Source organism: Delphinapterus leucas, chromosome 14, assembly GCF_059928025.1.
Source record: "Delphinapterus leucas isolate spDelLeu-1000000601 "Yukka" chromosome 14, BTC_Dleu_Yukka2, whole genome shotgun sequence".
Taxonomy (NCBI): domain Eukaryota; kingdom Metazoa; phylum Chordata; class Mammalia; order Artiodactyla; family Monodontidae; genus Delphinapterus; species Delphinapterus leucas.
The window spans coordinates 77382590-77406117 of record NC_143142.1 but is presented as its reverse complement, the minus strand read 5'-3'; the positions used below and the strand labels follow the sequence as shown (position 1 = coordinate 77406117).

At 38.8% G+C, this 23528-nt stretch overlaps 1 protein-coding gene across 3 annotated transcripts in view; it reads left to right on the top strand.

Moving 5' to 3' along the window:
- Window positions 1-23528, top strand: part of VPS4B (vacuolar protein sorting 4 homolog B) — a 31521-nt gene that overhangs the window by 724 nt on the left and 7269 nt on the right. For 2 of the 3 annotated variants that reach the window (XM_089895286.1, XM_022584322.3), the window contains exons 2-8: window positions 10759-10870; window positions 12188-12344; window positions 15465-15532; window positions 19341-19460; window positions 21927-22083; window positions 22477-22625; window positions 23127-23208. In XM_089895286.1, the coding sequence (XP_089751412.1) occupies window positions 10759-10870; window positions 12188-12344; window positions 15465-15532; window positions 19341-19460; window positions 21927-22083; window positions 22477-22625; window positions 23127-23208 (845 nt within the window). Of the gene's footprint in view, window positions 1-9081; window positions 9133-10758; window positions 10871-12187; window positions 12345-15464; window positions 15533-19340; window positions 19461-21926; window positions 22084-22476; window positions 22626-23126; window positions 23209-23528 lie in introns of those variants that run through there. The other variant, XM_089895287.1, reaches the window with a different exon arrangement.

The window sequence follows — 23528 nt, the reverse complement described above, 5'->3', positions numbered from 1 at the left end:
CTTTCTTTTCGAGCTGTCGGGTGAATAGAAACGTGAGCACAGTCTCAGAATCTGAGGAATCCGTGAATTCATTGAGCTATACGTTCAGGTGCACGCTAATGGCTCCCAAAATATAGTATATAAATAAGATCATGGAGTTTTCTTAAACTCCTTTGTGTCTTCACTTTCCCACCCCTACCGCAGTGAGTTCAGTGTTTTGTTCATAAAGCATGTAATCTTGATACTTTAGACTTAATTGTTAGACCTCTGTGGAATGGAATTCATGGAGATGAGAAATTTTTCAAACAGTGTCTCCCATCCCTAGAATGGATCTGGGGCTTCAGTGGAGTTTAGAATATGACTTAACCTCGAGAGCTCCAGTCCACTAGTCAAGTTTGGGACAAAAGAGTAGCGTGAATCCCTATATTGAATCTTTGTCTTGATCTTGCAGTTGAAAAGGCTTTTGTTGAGTGCCTGGTATAGGCACCTGGGATAATTAATAGAGGATCTACTGAGCCCAGGATAATTGATCCTGAAGAAAAATCACTGAAAGTAGACTGATTTAAATCGAGATCAAATTTTCACCAAAAAGGAGGTGGGGCACTTGATTGGGACTTTTATCTTGAAAATCAACCCAAAAGATTATGAAAATAAATGTTTTATGTCTTTAACAAAATATAATTGCAACGTGACTTATTTCTTAGAATAAAGAATAAGTCATGTGTTGACTTATGTGTATTTTTTCCAACAAGATTTCATTAAACTAAGATGCAACAATCTTCACTTAACATTAGTTTTTTGTAGCCCCATTCAGAAGGGGTTTTTTTGGTAAATGTACTTGGAAAAAGTATTGGTCATTTGATAAAACTGTTGTTCCTTTGAGGATCAAAGGTGATTTCTTTTGAAATGCCTTGTTTTCATCCTTGTTGGTTTGTCAGTTAACTGCATAGTTTTATTCCATCATCTTTAAAAAATGTTTTTATTGAAGTTTTATTGATTTACAATATTAGTTTCAGGTGTACAGCATAGTGATTCAGTATTTCTACAGATTATACTCCATTAAAAATTAATACAAGATAATGGCTGTAATTTCCTGTGCTATACGATATATCCTTGTTGCTCATCTATTTTATACATAGTACACCAACTTTTATTTGTCAAGAGTTTGCATGTGATTTGGGCATTCTACAATATAATTTTCATCTATTTACTGATCATTTTTATTTTTCAACATTTGCAGTTTCATTCTGTAATCCTTTGCGTCATATTTGGATTGGACTGTGGATGTTCTTCAGTGAATCAGCTCGAGATTGACCCATATTAAAGGCATAATTGATAGTGTTAAACAGAGGGAGAGATAATGAGTTATACTTTTATCAGTGGTTGGGTCACAGATGTGCTTTCTCATTCAACCTTTTCCACCTTCTAATGTAGGAAATTTGGATGAAGAATATTCAACTAACGAATCGATTTCTCACTGAACAAGGCAAAATCCCCATAGCCAGATGCAGTAATGCTCTAATAGAATTAAACGTTAGTGTGGGAGGGCAGAAAGGAAGGGCTTGTGTAACTCTTCAAGGATAAATGAGAAATGTTCCGCAGAGAAGATGATGTGAGCTTAGATAAGAGTGAAAGGTACTGACACTAATTTTCTGCCTGGTGTTTGATGTGACCTCATTTAGTCCTCAAAACAACTCTTCAAGGTATTACTCCGGTTTCACAGTATAAGAAACCAAAGCTTATTAAGTTTATGATTTGCCCAAAGACATACAGTTAATTAGTATTGAAGACTTGGATTAGTTTTGAATCCAGGTCTATCTGCTTATAAGTTTGTGCTTTTTCACTATGAAGTCATGCCTTCTTGGACAAGAAAGTGGGATGCATTCGAAGCAGAGAAAAACAACATATGCCTCAGTCTAGAAGTGTAATAAACCTTGCAGAGGGTTGGGAGAAACTGCAGGTTCATTGTGTATAGAACTCAAAGTTTACTCAGTCCTGAATATTTACTTTTCTGAGTGTCTACTATGTCATGCATTTTGCTACATGTTGGGGAATCATAAAAGAAATGGATCATCCTTGATTTCCAAGGGCTTATATTCTGATGTGAAAACATCAGACATAAAGGGACTACTAGGATACTTTGTGACCTTTGGAAGGATGTACAAGAGGCAGTGGAAATTTAGAGGAAGCAGAGGCTAGGCCTCCTGGGGGTGCTGGGAAGGACTTTGCAGTTGGAGGACCACAGTGACTGTGCTGAGTGTTGGACAATGGGATAGGGTATTCCAGGTGGAGAGCACACTGTACACGGGGGTATGAAGTCTGAGCCATCTGGGTTGTCCCTGTAGTTTGGTGTGACGGGAACGGAGTGTGCCAGGTGAGGGGTCAAGCCTAGTTAAGCCACATGACAAGGAGCAGTGTGTGCTGCATGTAGGTGATTGGTCCCCATCCTGCTGTCAGAGGGGAGTCAGAGAAGGCAGTAAGCTCACGTTTTTGTTTTAGAATGAAACCATTGTGTGTGTACAGGGCACAGCTTGACAGTGGGGATTACAAGAAGAGGGGGCATATTTGGGGCCAGGGTGGTCCTGACCTTCTGGGGCTTGAAATGCTTGTGGGGACAGTCAGGTAGAACTGTCCATTGAGCAGCTGGGTACATATGTATAGAACTTAGGCTAGGCTGGGAGTAAGGATTTGGGAGTTAGTAGCATATGGATGGTAGAGAGGTGTGGCCATCTTGGAAAGTATAGAATGAGGAAAGACAAGGACCAAGGCACAGACCCAGTGGAATGTCAGCGTTTAAGGAGAGAGAAAAGGGAGCCTGAAAAAGAATCGTGACATAGCCAAGAGTCAAACCTGGAGAGGATGGTGCGTTGATGGCCAAAGGAGGCCATGTGAGGTGTCTCTTACGAGGGCTAAGTGCTCACCTAGTGACCCATAACTAGGTAAGTGAGAGATCTCACAGTCAAGGGGCAGGAAGCATTGCCATGGGAGGAATCAAGAAACCGAGATGAACTTCGGGTTCTCTTTGGGGCTTTGCTGTGGAGGTGAAGAGGCAAGTATTGAATAAGATGGTAGCTACATGGGAACCTTAGAATTGGGGAGAGCTGGTGTGTTTCCGTTGGTGTTTTGTAGCTATGAGTCTAAGATAGAACTTGCATACATTTTTATGCTAAGGAATGCTCCCCCAAAAAGGGAAAGGTTAGGTTGGGGAGAACAGTTGAGCTGTTAAAATCGAGGGGACTGAATGTCTGAGGAGGAAGGTAGGAATGGGCTCCAGAGCACCAGGGAAAGAATCAGCCTTGAAAGACAGGGGCTGGGACAGCTTTCCTCCTGAGATGGGTGGGTCTGGAATTTACCCAGTTTCCCAGGGTTTTCTAGCGTGGGCACATCATGGTCTCCTAATCTGAAAAGGACAATCCCAGGTGTTCCCAGCCTTTGTGCCTCCATACTGATGACAGGATCCTGGCTGACCCTGAGATTCAGTCAGTCTTGTGCCAGCCTCTTTGCAAGACTCCAGAATATAAAAAAGCCAGTACAACAGGCATGACTCCTGTCCTCATGGAGCTTATATTCTAGTGGGAGAGGACAGGCCAAAACAAAACAAAACCTACATGCACAGAAACAAGCCACTGGAAGGATTTTAAACAGAAGAGTGGCGTGTTTTAAAATTGAATAAATTTGGAAATCATCAGCCTGAAGATAATCAGCTTCAGTCATTGAGAACAGCTCACATAGGGAGGGAGGAAAGAGAAGGACGCCTGAGCCCTGAGGAGCCCTGATACTTCAGCGTCAGGTTCAAGAAGGAGAGTCAGCAAAGGAAACTGAGCAGGAGCTGTCAGCGGCGGGAGGAAAGCGGGCAGAGTGGTGCTTGGGAGCTCGGCAGAGGGCAGCGCTCCAGAGGGAAGTGATGCTGCTGTAGAATACTGTCGAGAGAGATCGAGGTGGACGCAGAGCTGGTCTTTGGATCTGGCACCACAGAGAACCTTGATATGAGCAGATTTATTGATAAGATAAGGGACAGAAGCCCAGATTGGCAGCTGAAGGGAAGGAGAAAAAAAGGAACTGGAAAGAGTAGAGACTGCGCTGGTGAGGTTTGGGTTCTGAAGGTAGCAGAGAAGCAGAACCAACCTGAAGGGGGTTTTAGTGTCAGGGCTAGCTGAAGGAGGGCTGTTTGCATGCCTGCGGTGCAAGTCCCCTTCCTTGTGGAGCTTCCCTGTACACTAAAGGAGATGGCCAGTAAGTGAGTATGCAGGGGAACAATGATAAACACAGCAATGGGATAGAAGTGCAGGGTGAGGGGAGGGCTGAGATCAGGGGTGGGGCGCAGCCTTTGAAATAGGAGAGGAGGGAGGGCCTCTCTGAGGACCTGGCATGTGAACTGTGACTGAAAATGAGACCCTTGTGCATCCATCTGGGGAAAGAGCAGGGAAGAGTATTGTGGGCAGAGGGGTCCTAGTCCACAGGCTGCCTGAGTGAAGGAGGACGAGAGGGTTTCAGGTGAGACCCAGACAGAGCCAGGGCCCAGGTAGATCATGACCCAGCATTTGGGATTTATTGTTTGCAGTGGGAAGCCATCAAAGGGTGCCCTTCACTGGTGCTGTGTGGACTTCCGTATCAACTGTGGAAGCAGGCTGACGGCTTAGAGGAGGCTAGGCGGTAGGTTTGACAGATGTGATAGTGGATTGAGCTAGGGTGGTAGCGATGGAGACAGTCAGGGTTCTATTCTGAAAGAATAATTGGCACTCCCAAACCATGCAAGACATGGTTAATTTTGTTTCAAATGAAAAATGCTAACAGAAACAAGGGTGAAGTGGAGCATTCATCCGGGGAAAAACAGATGCATATCCTCCAATCATCATCTTTGATTAAAGGTTTAACATGTGCTGTCCAGTATGGTAGCCACATGTGGCAATTTAAATTTAAATTTTACTTAAATAAAACTTAAAACTCTTCAGTCACATTAGCCAAAAGTTTCAAAAGCCATATGCTCCCGTATTGGACAGTGCAAATACAGATGCATCCATCATCAGAGAAAGGCTGCTTTAAAGTGATTGGTACCATATTTGGAGCTAGATTTTTAAATACTGACTGTACGAGTTTTAACAAATGTCATTTTGGCTCCTAAAAGAGGGCTGACAGCAAATGAGGGGAATGCATAGCTGAAGAGGCGGGTGGCACAGCAATTCAAAATAGCGTAAGAAGGAAATTATAGCCAGAAAAAGGAAGAACTTACTTCTGCTACATGACTTAGCCTCTGAGCCTTCTGGATAATTTTTATAAGACCAGGTACACCAAACCACCTGTTGACCAGGTGCTGTGACTCCACCCTTTATATCCTGCTGAGTTTACCAAACTTGGAAATTTAGCTCCAAGTTCAGGCTATTTGAACTGTGAAACATGTACTGCTACATTTTATCAGTTCTGAGACACACCATTTATTTTTCTTCCCTCCTGCCACAGCAGAGGGAAGGCCTCTTCCTCCCATTTATCCCATCTCTATGCAGTCCATGAGCAACTGCTTCAAAATACAATATTTTCAACATATGATTAGTTTTTGGATTATTTGAATAATTTCTTATCTTAATTGTATGCTTATTTTTAATATAGCATAGCCATGATTATTTTTTTCTACTGGCTCTTATTTCTGTTGAATAGTTTTACGACCTAAATTAATACAGGTGGAATGTTTCAGTAAATCATGCTTGTTCTTAATTTGTATGTGTGTGCATATTTTAAAATATTAAAGATAGTTTTCTTAATGAAAATTTTATTTTGAGATGATTGTAGATTCACACGCAGTTGGGAGGAATAATACAGAGAGAGCCTGTGTACCCTTCACCCAGTTGTCCCCAATGGCAGCATCTTGTAAAACTATATAGTACAGTATCACAACCCGGATGTTGACATTGATATATTCTACTGTCTTACTCACATTTCCCCAGTCTTAAGTGTGTGTGTGTGTGTGTGTCTGTGCACACAGAGTTCCGTCGAGTTAATTCCTGTATCCCCCTGCCGTAGTCATGATACAGAAGATCATGATACATGATCCTCTCCCGAAGGATCCCTCTCGCTGCCCTTTTATAACCAGTTACTTCCCTTTCTCTTCCCCCCGCATTCCTGTCTCCTGACAATACTAAACGGCTCTTCACCTCTGGTTTTGTCATTTGAGGTTATATGAATGGAATCATGCAGTATGTAACCTTTTGGGATTGGTTCTTTTCACCTAGCTTAATTCCCTCAAGATTCATCCAAGTTGCGTATATCAGTAGTTCATTCTTTTTTGTTACTGAGTAGTACTCCCTGGTCTGGGTGTACCGCGGTTTAACCATGAAGGGCATCTGGAATGTTCAAGTACAAGAAGTTTTTATGTGAACGTAGTCTTTATTTCTCTGAGATAAATGCCCAGGAGTGCAGTTGCTGATTCATGTGGTGGTTGCGTGTTTAGATTTGTAAAAAAAACAAACCTGTTTCCCAGAGTGACTGTACCTTTTTACATCTCAGCAATGTATAAGTGATCCAGTTCTCTGTATCCTCACCACTGTTTGGCATTGTCACTATTTTTTATTTTAGCCATTCTGATACGTGTTTAGTGATATCTCACTGTGGTTTTAATTTGCATTTCCCTAATGGCTAGTGGTGTTGAACATCTTTTCATGTGCTAATTTGCCATCTGTATATCCTCTTTGGTGAAATGTCTATTTATGTCTTTAGCTTATTTTCTACTTCAGTTGTTTTTAAACTTGATTTTTGAGAGTTCTTTCTGTATTCTAAGTACTAGTCCTTTCCCAAACATGTGGTTTGCAAACATTTCTCCCACTCTTTGGCTTGTCTTTTCATCCTTTTAACAGGCTGTTTTACAGACCCAAAATTTTTAAGTTTGATGAGGTCCAATTTATCATTATTTTTTTTCCTTTGAGGTGTAATTGATATATAATGTTATATTAGTTTCAGGTGTGCAACATGGTTTGATATTTGTTTATATTGTGAGGTGATCACCACAGTACATCTGGTTAACATCTGTCACCATACATAGTTAACAAAATATTTTTCTTGTGGCAACTTTCAAAAATACGTAAGAGAGTATTATTAATTATAGTCACCATGCTACACATGACATCCCCATGACTGATTTACTTTATGCTGGAAGTTTGTACCTTTGGACCCCCTTCACCCATTTCGTCCACCCCCCCACCTGTGGCAACCACCAGTCTGTTCTCTGTTTGTGAGCTCATTTTTTGTTTTTGTTTTTTGGGTTTTTTTTTTAAGATTCCCCATATAAGTAAGATCATATGGTATTTGTCTTTCTCGGTCTGACTTATTTTGCTTAGCATAATGCCCTCAGGTTCCATCCATGTTTTTGCAAATGGCAAGATTTCCTTTTTTATGGCTGAATAATATTTGATATATATATTTTTTCTTTATCCAGTCATCCTTTGGTGGACACTTAGGTGTTTCCATATCTTGGCTGTTGTAAATAATGCTGCAGTGAACATGGGGGTGCACATATCTTTTCAAGCTAATATTTTCATTTTCTTCAGATAAATACCCAGGAGTGGAATTGCTGGCTCATATGATAGTTCTGTTTTTAATTTTTTGAGGAACCTCCGTACTATTTTCCATAGTAACTGCACCAATTTATACTTCCATCAACAGTACACTAGAGTTCCCTGTTCTCTACATCCTCACCAACACTTTTTATTTCTTGTCTCTTTGATAATAGCCATTCTGATGGGTGTGAGGTGATAACGCATTGTTGTTTTGATCTGCATTTCCCTGATGATTAATGATGTTGAGCACCTTTTCATGTACCTGTTGGCCATCTGTGTGTCTTCTTTGGAAAAATGTTTATTCAGATCCACTGCCCATTTTTTGATCAAATTGTTTTGGTTTTTGCTCTTGATTTGTATGAGTATTTTATATTTTTTGATATTAACCCCTTATCAGATATATATGATTTGCAAGTATTTTCTCCCATTCAGTAGGTTACCTTTCATTCTGTTGATTATTTCCTTTGCTGTGCAGAAGCTTTTTTGTTTGATGTAGTCACACTTATTTTTGCTTTTGTTGCCTTTGTGGCATCAAATCCAAAAAATTATCACCAAGACCAACGTCAAGGAGCTTATCATCTGTGTTTTCTTCTAGGAGTTTTATGGTTTCAGGTCTTATGTTCAAATCTTTACTCCATTTTGAGTTATTTTTGTGTATTGTATAAGATAGTATTCATTTTCATTCTTTTGCATTTGGCTGTCCAGTTTTCCCAGCATCATTTATTGAAGAGACTGTTCTTTCCCCATCATACATTCTTTGCTCCTTTGTGGTAAATTAATTGAGAACATATGTGTTGGTTTATTCCTGGGCTCTTTCTTCTGTTCCATTGATCTATGTGTCTTTTTTATGCCAATATACTGTTTTTATTTTTTCTTTTTATATATTGTGCTTTTGGTGTCAAGTCTAAGAACCCTTTGCCTAGCCCTAGATGGTGAAGATACTCTTTGTTTTTTCTAAGGATTTTATAGTTTTACTTTTTTGTGTGTGTGTGTGATACGCAGGCCTCTCACTGTCGTGGCCTCTCCCGTTGCAGAGCACAGGCTCCAGACGCGCAGGCTCAGCGGCCATGGCTCATGGGCCTAGCCGCTCCGCCACATGTGGGATCTTCCCGGACCAGGGCACGAACCTGCGTCCCCTGCATCGGCAGGTGGACTCTCAACCACTGCGCCACCAGGGAAGCCCTACATTTTATATTTAAGTCCGTGATCCATTTCAAGTTAATTTTTGTACAGAGTACAAGGTTTAGTTTGAGGTGTTCTCCCTCTCTTTTTTTTTTGACTTATGGATGTTCATTTGCTCTGGAACCATTTCTTTAAAAGCCTATCTTGGGGCTTCCCTGGTGGCGCAGTGGTTGAGAGTCTGCCTGCCGATGCAGGGGACGCAGGTTCGTGCCCCGGTCTGGGAAGATCCCACATCGGAGCGGCTGGGCCCGTGAGCCATGGCCGTTGAGCCTGCGCGTCCGGAGCCTGTGCTCCGCACGGGAGAGGCCACAGCAGTGAGAGGCCGGTGTACCACAAAAAAAAAACAAACCTATCTTTCTGCCATTAACTTGCCTTTCTATATCTTTGTCAAAATTCAGTTGGACGTAGCTGTATGGATCTATTTCTGGTAGTTGTGTGTGGGGTTTTTTTTTTAAGTTATTTACAACTTTTGAACTTACAAAACAGAAACAGACTCACAGACTTAGAGAACAAACTTATGGTTGCAGGGGTGGGGGAGGGACAGTTAGGAAGTTTGGGATGACATGTCCACACTGCTGTATTCAAAATGGATCTGGGCTTCCCTGGTGGCGCAGTGCCTAAGAATCCGCCTGCCAGTGCAGGGGACATGGGTTCCAGCCCTGGTGTGGGAAGATCCCACATGCTGCGGAGCAACTAAGCCCCGTGCGCCACAACTACGGAGCCTGCGCTCTAGAGCCTGCGAGCCACACCTACTGAGCCCGCACGCCACAACTACTGAAGCCCGCATGCCACAACTACTGAGCCCGCACGCACCACAACTACTGAAGCCCCCAAGCCTAGAGCCTGCGCTCCGCAACAAGAGAAGACACCACAGTGAGAAGCACACGTACCGCAACGCAGAGCAGCCCCCGCTCGCCACAACTAGAGAAAACCCACACGTGGCAACAAAGACCCAATGCAGCCAAAATTAAAAAAATAAAATAAGTTTTAATAAAGTAAAATAAAATGGATAACCAACCAGGACCTACTGTATAGTACAGGGAACTCTGCTCAATATTATGTAACAACATAAATGGGAAAAGAACTTGAAAAAGAATAGATACGTGTATATGTACAACTGAATCACTTTGCTGCACACCTGAAACTAACATAGCATTGCTAATCAACTCTACTCCAATATAAAATAAAAAGTTAAAAAAAAAAGTACTACAAAAGTTGCCCATTTCATTATGGAATTTCTGGAAGATGTGAAGAAGTAGAAAATGAAAAAAATTGAGTCTTATCAAAGATAAGCTCTGTGAAATTTCCTTCCCATCTTTCTTCTGTGCTTTTTAAAAGTTTATTTATTTGTTTGTTTGCTGTTGTTTCAAATACTTGATCTCATGCTATATGTAAAAATTGTATAATGCTTTTTAAAAACTTCCATTATTCATTTTTCCATATTACAAATACTGCTTAATATTTAACAATTCTACTTTTTATATTGTGTGGCATCTTTTCGCTATTTAAAATTTAAGTTTTCAAGTTTTGTTTTTGTTTTTTCAAAAGACCTCTCTGGTTTGTCTTTGCTCAGTGAACCTTTTAGTTAATTCCTGAGTTAAAAGATTTGGGTATTTTTCAGACTCTTGGTATTTCATTGCGCTATTGCTTCTGAAGGGGTTTTACCCCATTTAAATTTTACTGTTGTCATATGCTTTAGACATTTGATTTTTGAGAATTTCCATAAATGCTTTTAACTTGAATTTTCATGTTACTTGATTATTCCTTACTAGCCCTGAGCTTGACTTTTGTTGAGTGAAAAATTATGTGAGAATCTCAGTGATTGGTACTAGATAAAGAGGTGTTCAGATAGCATTTACCTATAGAAGAAATGTAATTTGCATTTTATAAATAATTATAATTTATAATACAATACAGTTGTGATTTAGAAAAAAAAGGTAGATTTGTTTTAAGGTTGCTTTCATTTTTAAAGAAAACATTCAACGTGATTATTTATTTCAAACTTATGCTATGCTTTGATTTTGATGGTATAGTTTTGCCTCCCTTCAAACAGAAAGCGATAGATCTTGCTAGCAAAGCAGCCCAGGAAGACAAAGCTGGGAACTACGAGGAAGCCCTTCAACTCTACCAACACGCTGTACAGTATTTTCTCCATGTAGTTAAATGTAAGGTCATCATTTGTTTTTTTATTTAAAAACACTAAAAAGATTATTCTATTTCATTTATAAAAATTGAAGTACAATGCCAGAAAATTATAAACCATCAATTTGCAAAAGAGTCCCACTAGCTTCTTAGTAGTATTTAAGTACTCAACCAACAAATGTGCACAGCTGTCATAGTTATTACTTTGTACACCTAAACATATTAAAATGCCATATAGTCAGTGGGAAAAAGTTTTCGTTTTACTGGTTATGTACCCAGATTATGTAATCTGGACCTACTCATTTTCTAAACATCTCTTTGAAAATAGATGTTTTAAAAATAGGTTGGGGGACTTTCCTGGTGGTCCAGTGGTTAAGACTCCACGCTTCCACTGCAGGGGGCGCGGGTTCGATCCCTGGTGGGGAAACTAAGATCCCACATGCTGTGCTGCGCAGCCAAAACAGAAACAAACAAAAATAGGTTGGGAGACATTTTGTGTATTTCCAAATATGTATTCAGTGTTTACCACCTGCCAGCTTCTGTTCTAGGCACTGAGATACAGCAGTGAGGAAGAAATGGATAACGACCCCTGCCTTCATGGATCTTAAACCTAATGCTGAACATATGTGAAATAAGACATTGAAAAAGTGTCTTTCTGGCAAACTTCGGGTTTTTTTTAAATAAAAATTTTAGCAGTTGGATAATTTAGGATTTTCTTTTGAGCTTCCCTGTTTAATTTTGAGGTTTTTCTGTCACATTAAAGTGAAACTAAGAATTAATCATAACATATAAGATAGGTGGGGCTAATCCCATACACTGCGTATATTGCTGAAGTCTCCTTTTCAAACAGCTCTCACAGGGGCCTTTAGTAAAATTACTGTACTGGTGGTACTCATAATATATGGGATTTCTGTCACTTTTTATACTCTGAAATAAAGCTTATGTAGACATTGATGGAAATGGTTAATATTGCTTTACTTCTATTTGTCTTATAATTGGTTTTGTATGAGATAAGCAGCTTTTAGCTGTCTGCACAGAATGTAAGGGAAGAGTATGAAGCCCACAGAATATTAAATAATTTCTTCTTATTATTTAACATTAACTTAAGATATCCTAGTGTCTTGCTCAGAACTCTTTCTGACTCACGCTCACTGTTGGCCCCCAACCCTGCTGGAGGAAGGAATAGAAAAGATTGATAATCATGGATTATGATGAGCTAGAGATGATCTTTTCTCTCTCCTCCAAAATAGATTTTCCTTTTTGGAAAAGTATGTCTAGGAGTTTTATACCTGTCTGTAAAGAATACTAAAGGAAAAATCTTTCTCGTTTCCCTTCAATAGATGAAGCACAGGGTGATAAAGCCAAGCAAAGTATCAGGGCTAAGTGTACAGAGTATCTTGATAGAGCAGAAAAACTGAAGGAGTACCTGAAGAAGAAGGAGAAAAAACCACAGAAGCCAGTGAAAGAGGGACAGCCAAGTCCAGCTGATGAGAAGGGGTATGTATTTTAGAGTGAGATTGTATTGTATCGAATTATAGGATAAAATTTAATTTAATTTGTGAAGGAAATTTCCTTTGTTTGAACTAGGTGTTGGCAAACCGTGACTCATGGGCCAAATCTGACCTGCTGCCTGCTTTCGTAACTAAAGTTTTATTGGAACACGGCCTCATGCCTTCACTTACCTGTTGTCTGTGGCTGTTTTTGTGCTGTACCAGCAAAGCTGAGTAGTTGTGACAAGGAACCGTATGGCCTACAAAATCTAAAATATTTACTGTCTTGTCGTTTACAGAAAAAGTTTGTGGACCCCTAGTTTACCAAGCTTCAGGGGTGATATACCTCAAATTGCTCTCCTTGACTGCCTGGTAGTAGTAGAAAAAACATTTGGTAGGAATGCTACTCAATTCTTTACCCTCTGCCCATTATGTAATGAAGTTTAAAATTGTAGGAGTAATCTGTGAATTGAATCTTTGACTAGTAGCATTGACTTAGTACTAAGCACATGGACAAAATGAAAAACAACTCTGGTAATGTAAAACAAATTTTGGATATATAAGTTTTTTGATGTGGATTCGCATCAGATTTGCTTTACTTTATCATTGTAAAGAAAGCGACACAGCATAATTTATATAAACATCAAAACTCATTTTTGAAATGTCTTCCTAGATGGGGGATATATCACTTACAGATGCAGAATTTATATATTCAACACCTAATGTGTGCATGTCAGGCTCTGTGCTGAGCAGTGGGAACATATTCTACCCAGATCCTCTGATCATTCTATTAATTGGAGCCAGAAGTGGTTCCAAGTGACAACATACTCGGAGAAAACAAGACTCTGGGGTGGGGTCATCTGGCCTCGTTGGATATGAAGGCAGGAAATTCTGGTTAGCATTATAGGATGTAATACTTACAGTTCATGGTAAGCAGTGGTACAAGCAACTTAGATAACCCCTGTGGTCACCAGGCATGGAGTGCCCTGGAGGCAGTGCTTTGGGGGCTTTGTGGCTACTACGAAAGGCCATTTTGAGAACTAGAGTTGACAGCCTGCCTCAAATTACATGGGAGAGTTTGAAAAAACATAGAAGCTCAAGGTTTTATATTCTCTGTTCAAGACATGGTCGGGGAACCGGAGAGTTCCTTTGATACCCTAAGAATATTTTATCTTATAGCTCTAGCATTGGCATGACAAAAATTAGACCCCAGCTGATCTCATAGCTTATTGGATTTCAAAATCAGTTGAACCTCCCTGGGTTTCTTGTGTGAAAGTTGGGGCATGTATTGTAAGACTGGGACTCCAGATGAAAATGAAATGAAAGCTGTTGGGAAGGATCAGTTGACCTCAAGTACCTGGACCCCCAGATCTCGCTGAGACCCCCTGGCCCGCAGAAACGTCCTCTCCCCCGGGAGTTGAGCCTCTCCTGGTCTTGCCTGGAGACCGTGTAATGTCCCTCCTAAGATGTCTGCCTAGCAGGGGGATACCAGTTCTGTGTTGGATGGCGGGACCCACTTTAAGCTGAAATGGGGTAAAGCAAAGAAACAATTACCTCTTGCTAATGGATGCACAAAAATAAATGGAGATAAAGCACAGATGCTCACAGACACAGTTCAAAGCTGACACAGTTCAGCTTGGTGATGAGATGGAGTGTGGTTTTCGGAAGGCTCTTGGCGGGGCCTCTCTCACTGCTCAGGGTGCGTGCTGCCTCATAAGAGCGCACTGTAAAACAAATGCTAAATGCTATTTTCGTTTTTTGCCTTCATTAAAGCGATGATCGTCTTTGGATATCTTTCAGTTACTGAAAACAGGTACTAATGTAGGTCTTTTGTAAAAGCAAAGTGGCATAAAGCAAACTTTGGGAAAGCAGGGATCCCTGTAGTGCATTCCCTTACAGAATTCGAGGGCCAGGGAGTCAAGTTTGGATTCCGCATGGCTAGGAGAAATGCCCCCCTCCACCAGGGTAGTTCCAGCAGGGATCCCACTGCTGCCAGCTCCCTTGCCCCGCATTCCGGTGCCGGGGAGTGGGCAGTAGGCCCTGCCACAGCGCCCTCAGCAAAGCAGTGCTTTCACCTACAGGCGTCTCCTCGCATGCAGCCCCTACCTCAGTTGCTTGCTTCTGCCTTCCAGCAGGACTTTGGTCTCCTGTGGAGCCTCAGCTGCAGGGGAGCCTGGGAAGGGCAGTTTTATAACAAGTACAGTCTTTACTGTACAAGAAAACGCAGTAGGAGAAGGTTGGAGTGAATGTCAAGGTGAATCAGTTTGCAGTCTCCACCTTACCCATAAATAACCCCACCACCCTGTGATAACCAAGCAAGCCCATTCTGAGATAAAACCTGTCAATCTTTTTACTCCCCTTTATGTCTTATATATGAAAAATAATGTAATGCCATATTTTTTGCTTTGAAGATTGCAGTGTATTCTGTCACATGCTAATCCTTATAATTGAATATACATTATTTCTGTTTTTTTCCCTATTGCAAACAATATGGGCATGATTATCCTTGTAGTCAAATCCTTGAACTCATTTAAAATTGTTTCCTTAGAATAAATCCCTAGATATGAAATGTGTGCATTGATCTCCTTGTTCTTTGGGGTCGGTTCATTTTCATCAAAAGCTTCATCCATCCTTTGGAACCCCTAGGCTAAGGGTTATGCACCTTTGTACCTTAAATAGTTGATATTTTGGGGGGTTTTTTCCTCCTAGTTATGGCTTCTTGTTCTAATATATAGTTTGCCTGGTCCTGATTTTTTTTTATTGTTGATTGTTTACAACACTCCTGTAATTCATCTTAAATCTTTTGTGGAATGAGGTGTGGATCATGCATTTATGAATTAATATCAGTACATAAATAGGTATGTCGTGGGAATTTGGAGCTAGTTCCTGACTTCATTCTGGTCGTTTTGTCCATTTCCTGTTCATGATTCCATTTTGATGGGTAATATGCCTGCTTACTATTTTATTTAGTATATTCTGAAAAGTAAAAATAAGCTTAACTTTTAATGTGAATGTCTTACTTTGCCACTTAAATTACGGATATTTCAGGTTAATCTTTTCCTTTATTTTTTGCCTTACTTTGATAGCAATGAGTGATCATTTGAATATATTAAATTCTTTTTATTAGGAATGACAGTGATGGGGAAGGAGAATCTGATGACCCTGAAAAAAAGAAACTACAGAGTCAACTTCAAGGTTGCTTTAGATTTCATTTTTAAATGTACTATTTTATTTTTAAAAAGCTCATAGTGAATTGTCTATTTGAATTGGGTTTTTTTCCCACCTGTATTTAAATGAGGTTCAAGAACTGGCTTTGGTTCCCAGTGGTCACATGCTGGCTTTGTTGAGAACATTTTTATAAGATTTGCTCTATAGGGTCTCTAATGGGTTGGTTTTTTTCCATGCAGTAAAAGTATTGTTTCATTTTATATCTGCCTTAAAAAGCTTACTCTCTTTCATTTTGTCTTATTTGCCCCCTTTTAGAGAGGGTAGCAGTTATACTATTAGCTTACTATAAAATCTGATGGTGTTGAAATTTCCTGTCAGAGGAACAGAATGCATTAGGACTCACACTTGGCTTTTATTGCTGTTGCTGTAGCTTATTCGTTGATGCTATTTTTTTCATGTTTCCTACCTGCTCTTCCTAATCTGCTTTTTTATCCCATTTCAGCATTCCCATTTACATTTCCCTCTTTTGGCTTTCAGTTTTTTACCTTCCACACCTATAAAAGCCCTTTCTCCCTACTGTGGTGAAGTGGCATGATCCAGAGGGCATAGATTGTAGCTGCGTTCACATCTGGATTCTACTCCGGGATCTGCTGCCTAAATCTGTCTAGTCTTGGGCAATTCCCTAACCTCTCAGAGTCTGAGACCCACCTCTAAAGTGGAAGTTAAGAATACTTTCAGGGCAATTAAAAGGTTAATGACAATGTAAAAACTGCCTAATATTACATCTGACAGTACGAGGGACTCAGTAAATAGTAGCTCTGTGTATCTAAAAAGGCATCTGTTTAATTGCTGGCTTCTTTAGCTACTGAGACTTGATTGTTCTTTGATATGTTATCTAATGATTTTTCAAGTTGAATTTTATGCTCAGTCACTGGTAACATGTATTTTATTCATTTGAATCTTGCTGAATAGCACACATATCTGGGAGAGATATCCATTAAGGCCAGACCTTTAATCTTGCCATTCTGATCTCCATTTTGGTAATATTTCTGTCTTACCGACCCCTCTGGGGTGTATAGGGTAATACTATAAGGATAGTATTTTGAAAACACTACAGTTAACGAGAGTATTTTTACACTCCAGCGTCAGTGGTGGGAGTAGTCCAAGGGCAGTAACTGAGTTTCCACTGCCTCGAGCAGTGTGGTCATACTTCATCCTCAGTAAGTATTTTTGGGCAACCCAGTGGTCCATGCCAAGTGGCTTTATTTTACTTGTAAGGCAAAAAGCTTTTTTCTATCTGTCCTTTTGGTTTTGTTCCTCCTCTCTCTGGCTCTGCCCCACGGAAGTAAAAATTGGATTGTATCTTTAATTTTGAAAAAGGTACAATTTTTAATAAGGAATTTTTTTTTACATTTCCTATGAGTGATGATAAGGCCCAAGGATGTATAAAAATACAGATGCTTAAAACATTTAAATGAGGAAATTTATTTGGAATTTCAGGATGAAATAGAATATGAAGGAGTCCTAGCCTTTCGTATCTGAGAATCCTTTTTCTCCATCTTTTAGTTTCATGGTTTGCTGATGGATTTCATCGTATAATATCCTTTTTTGAATCTTTCCTCATTTTTTCTGAAACAATTTTCCAAATCTTTTTACTTCTGTTTTAGGTTATGACATTAAGTGTAATATTTTATTATTAAAATTAAAGTTCATGATTTGAATTTTCTGTTAATTTTGATATTCAGTGACTTTGAGGTTAAATAACATATTAGTATAATAAATGGTATAATCAAAAGAATGGATAAATTTGTACAATTGGGAATTATCAAATGATTTGGCTTTTATTTTCTAATAATCCCTCTCTTTTAATTTTAAAAATCGTTAATCAGTGTCTAATAATTGATACTACTTTTGTCTAAATAGTCTTTTATCACTGAACATTCCAAAGTCACCTAGCTTAAATTTTTAAAGAGAAAAGTATTAGTTAAATGTGAAGATAAATTATGACACATTTAGAAAATTCATAACAAAAAATTTTAGTTGACCAGATAATGCTTATATATAAATTTACTTTTGTTTAACTGACACAAAATTCTATCAGATGATGTAATATTTTCCTCATGTAGGGTTACTAATCTGTATGGGACATAGAAAAAAAGTGAATTGGCTATTTTTCTTAATTTATACTTAGTCTGAACTTTTAGAATGCTAAAAGTGTTTATGGTTTCATTTCTTTTTTTTTTTCATAAACTTATTTATTTTCGTCTGTGTTGGGTCTTTGTTGCTGTGCGCGGGCTTTCTCTAGTTGTGGCGAGCGGGGGCTACTCTTCCTTGCTGTGCCCGGGCTTCTCATTGCGGTGGCTTCTTTTGTTCCAGAGCACGGGCTCTAGGTGTGCGGGCTCAGTAGTTGTGGCTCGTGGGCTCAGTAGTTGTGGCTTGCAGGCTCTAGAGCGCAGGCTCAGTAGTTTGTGGCACATGGGCTTAGTTGCTCCGTGGCATGTGGGATCTTTCCGGACCAGGGCTCGAACCCATGTCCCCTGCATTGGCAGGCGGATTCTTAACCATTGTGCCACCAGGGAAGTCCCTCATTTCATTTTAATGTATAGCTAAAGATTTTCATAATTTAGGGAAGTAAGTTGCAGAGTATAGCATTCTTAGAATAATAGATGATCTTTCAAAACAAGAAAAAATACCCATAAAACTAATATCATAGGTAATCAGTAGATTGTGTGAGTGGTGATATTATACTTAAAACAATTACACATCACCTTTGAACAGGCTACTTTGTAGTTTGTAGTTGAGCAATTTCTATATACTGAAAATTGGGAAAGATTTTGATAAGAGATCTGGAAAGTTTTGCCAGCACGCTATAGTAAGAGAAATCTTTTGTGGACTCTTACTGATTTTTACTTCTCCTTACTGCAACAGTTTGCTATGGCTTTTGAATATATTGTGTCCAAAAACTAAATCATTTGAATGACTTTGTTAATGTACAAAAATTGTAAATAGGTCTATTTAGAAGCCGGATAGAAAATTTGGCAAACCTTGGGAAAGTATTGCATGTCTGTAAGAGTACACCTTCTCCTCTCCATCATCCCTGTCCCTTCCTCGCCCCTCCCTTCCCCTCTCCCTCTATCTGTCCATCCATCCATCTGCCTATCTTCAGTTAAAGTCGTTAAGTATATTTTCTTTCTGTAGTTAAGGAGAGCATTAGATCACCGCTTCTTTTGATTAAAAGGAGAAATAGGGCTTCCCTGGTGGCGCAGTGGTTGAGAGTCCGCCTGCCGATGCAGGGGACACGGGTTCGTGCCCCGGTCCGTGGAGCGGCTGGGCGCGTGAGCCATGGCCGCTGAGCCTGCACGTCCGGAGCCTGTGCTCCGCAACGGGAGAAGCCACAGCGGTGAGAGGCCCGCGTACCGCAAAAAAAAAAAGAGAAATAGGAGCTATTCCAGAATCAACGTACTCAAACATTACAACTACTTTTTGTAACGTTTGGTGCTCTTCCTAGCACTCTAATGTTCATTACGTCATTTGATCTTTCTACTAACCTAAGTAGTTTGGGCAGATGGTATTGTTTTTATTTCACCATGAGGAAGTGGAGGTAGAAACGTTAAGTGACTTTACCCCAGGTTATCTGGCTCCCCACCCCAGGTCCTGACTCCCCCTCACTACTCCCTAACAACTTCGTCCTCATCACACACTTTCAGAAATGTTTTTAATACATAGAACTTTTCCAGACAAAGTTATAATGCATTTCTGTATTTCATCATTATTTCTTGTTGTCTTCTAAATGTGATGGAATAGTCCTCTTTAAAGATGACCTAATTTTTTGTAGGCGCCATTGTTATAGAGCGACCAAATGTGAAATGGAGCGATGTTGCCGGTCTCGAAGGAGCCAAAGAAGCACTGAAAGAGGCTGTGATATTGCCTATCAAATTTCCTCATCTCTTTACAGGTGAGATGACTTTTAAATAATTACTTTTGATGATTTTTTTTTTAAATGTGTTGATGACTGAAGTAAAGTATTGTGAATTCTTGTCATTATATCACGAGTTGTTACCTTAATTCTGTTGTAAGGCAGTGATATACCTTTACACAGATACTTATTTCATATGCATATACATATTTGTAATATATTTATTGCAAAAAAACCTAAATGTCAAACAGTAGGGCATAGGGTAAATCATGAACATACAGTAGAATACTGTGCACTCATTAGAGTATAGGATACCATCTACATTAAGAAATTTAGATCTACATTATAATTGACATAGAAGAATGTCCACCTATATTGTAAAGATCAAAAAGCAAGTTACATAGTATGTATAGTATGATTCCACGTTGTTAAATAAATGTGTGTGCTGAGAAATAGGTGTAGAAAGATTGACATAAAAATGTTAATGTATGTCTAGGAGATGAGATTATGGGTGATTTTTACTTTCTCCTTTGACTTTGATCTGAATTTTTTTGCAGTGGGCATGTACTAGTCTTATAAGAGTATTTCCATTTCTTAAACAGAGGAGTTAAAATTATTGAACAGTTTCATATGAAGCACGTATCCTCTAGTAGCTCTTTATCACTGCTAGGAGAATATTGCTAACCCACCATCTGGGTACAGTTGAAGTTACAGCTCCAGCAGTAGGTGGTTTGTCTGTGCTGAACCGTTCCTTCACATTGTCCTTTTTTTGACTGATAGCCTGTGTTTGTGATATGGCTATACCCACAGTCTAACAGTGAAACAGAGGTTTTTCCTTTTAAAAGCAAGCTGGTTTATGTAGAGAGCAAATCTGTGATATTGGCCTCAAACTGAACAGGTCCAGACAGTGATGTCGTATAGAGCAGTGATGAAGAGCAAGGACCCGTGGGCCACCCGTTGTCCACCTAGCTTCGAGGTACGACTCACAACCTCACTTCAGGAATATGAAACTAACAGTGTAAAAGTTGACATCATAATCCTATAAAGGTACAAAAATACGGTTGAACTCATTTTATGTTGTGTTACTTACACCAGTGTTTCCCAAACATGAGTCCTATATGTGTCATCTTCATGAATTTTTCCATATATGTGTACCATTATTTTTTAAATATTTTTCTTTAAATCACTCACTTTTAGAGCAGACTTTTTATTAAACTGTAACATAATATACAAAGACATGCAGGAACCCATAAGTATTCAGCTTCATAAATTATCAGAGTACACCTGTATAATCATCACCCAGATAAAAAAGTACTGCTGGTAACCTAGAAATCCCTCTCTGCCTCTTTCCTCCCCAGAGGTAATCACGCTTTTGACTTCTAATACCATAGATTGTTTTGCTCACTTGTTTTTACTTAGTAACTTTATTTTAGAAGACTTCTTTGTATCTCTATAAATGGAAAAATTAGTGTTTTTATAGAATGCATTTTAAAAATTACTTAATTGAAAAGTATTTGTATACCACCTAAAAGCATCTCATTGCCACCAGTGGTATATGTACCACACTTAAGGGAACACTGATTTATAATTGCAGACATTTAAAATAGGCACATAGAATTCAAGTAAAAGTTGAGGCTTTCATAACAATAAACATGATATTTAGTTTTGCCATCAGTCATCTGTATATCATTCTTTTACAGACACCATGTGTCCACCCAGAGTTTACACCTAGTAGGTTTTTTTTAATGTGTATTTGATATTTTATTGCCAGTTGTAACCCAGCCTGGTTTATTTAAGGCAGCATTATAATTTCTCATTAGCAGAATTGAGATACAAAGAATTTACTTGTTCACTTGCTATTATATTTTGGCAAAACTAGTATTTAAGGTAGAGTCTGCTTATCATTACCCAAGCACTGGAATGGGAATCTGCCACCTGAAATAACCTGTGCTTCCTTGTGGAATCAGGAATTGAGCAGAACTTCACCAGTCATCCAAACTGTGTTAGTTTCACTCCTCCAAAGGTCATAAATATTTTTAAAAGAATATTTCCAGCTGCCCTTCCCCTGTGAGTATAGTTTCTCCTACAATATTCTGATGTTGAGCAGTGCACGTAGTAGATGATCAGGAAGTACCTTTTAACTGAATTCTTTTCTCTTTAATAGACTGGAAGGCCTTGGAAGGCAGACATCCTTGTATTCATAGTTCTCTGCCTACATGTCATGGTTTCAATTCGTAGTGGTTGAATGAGTGAGCAAGCAAATAAACTTCCTCTTAGAAGGATTATAGCTATATAAACACAGTTTTGACACAGTGGTCTCTAGAAAAAGCAAAGTACACTTAGGACATACTTACCTTAGATTGATTTATTTAAATGTTGTTTTATTCTACGGCTAGCTTTAGAGTGGAAACCTCCTCACGGTATTCTTCACTGTGGATGATGTCTCTGGTAACTGAAGTCAACAGTCTTGAAAGTCTCATGTTATTTTTCTAATGCAAATTTTAGGCAAGAGAACACCTTGGAGGGGAATCCTGTTATTTGGGCCACCTGGAACAGGAAAATCCTATTTGGCCAAAGCTGTAGCAACAGAAGCAAACAACTCAACATTTTTCTCAATATCTTCGTCTGACCTTGTTTCTAAGTGGCTAGGTGAAAGTGAAAAGTAAGTAGTAAATTGATTTTTTTTTTTTTTAAGTTTTTCCTTGCCTGGTAGTCACTATTTCAGTCTATAAAGTAATAGGTTTCTTATATCATTAATAGACATTCAAAAAAAGTGCTATTATAAATACAGGTGGTATTCATTTCTGTTAGATTAGTCCCTAGTTTGGAATTTATTTCATAGGGAGAAGATAGCATATATGATATGTGTATGGTTTAGTAAATCATAAAATGAATTATCCAAATGTAGTAATCTTATTTTAGAGATCAAAACGTGATGAGACTTTTTAATCTGTAGAGTTCCTATACTATTGGTATATAGTTTTGTTTTAGGTTTTTCATTGTCATGTGTCATTTACTATTTTTTTTAGAAATTGAAACCTTTATTTATTTTTAGGCAAGTTAAGTACTTATTCCAACTTGCCAGAGAGAATAAACCTTCCATTATCTTCATTGATGAAATTGATTCTCTGTGTGGTTCAAGAAGTGAAAATGAAAGTGAAGCTGCACGTAGAATTAAGACAGAGTTCCTAGTTCAAATGCAAGGTAGTGTTACTGATTTTTTAAAATAGTTTCTCTTTATTGTATAATCATTATTATGATAGTAATGGAAAAAATTTCAAGCAGAATTTCTCCGTTCTTATAGTCCAAGTCTTATGCCATGTCTCGTTCTGATCCACATGCATACATAATTTTTACCCAGTTGTAATCATCTCGTTGGTATAAATAGTGAAGAGATTAATATATTCACTTATAACATGCCAGAAACAATATCAATAAAAGGAATATATAAACTTCAAATTAAATCTTTCAAGAAATATTTTGAAAAGAATATTAATAGTATTTTCCCACAGTTTAGGAGATTCTAGGGAATATTTGCATCATATTCTAGTAATAAGAAATGTGGTTAAATACAGTTTTTTTCAGAGAGAAAGTCTCAAGATGAGGCATTTTAACATTAAAGTACCACGTTCATAAGAGAACATATGATGTTCAAAGAACACTTGAAATGACAAATTATTTAAAACGTTACCTATTTTGATGCAGGGGTTGGTGTGGACAACGATGGAATTTTGGTTCTGGGAGCTACAAATATACCCTGGGTTCTGGATTCTGCCATTAGGCGAAGGTATGACAATACAGTAAATACCTTATTTCTAATTACAATATAATAAGTGAATATTAATTCCCATTCTCTCTAGTTGAGGAGGCATTCTGATAACTTCAGAATGTTTTTTAATGTGCTCGAACCCTATTGACCCCTGCCTTGGGGAAGAGAGGCAGGCACTTGTTTGTTTGCCTGCTGTGTTAGAGATCCAAGATTTAACACCTACTGGAATCTTTCACGTCTGAAAGTATGTTACCTAATGCTTACTTTAGTTCTAATTAAGCTTAGTAGGTGCACTGATGCTTCAGAAATTTATATATACAGTTTGATATTTCAATGGA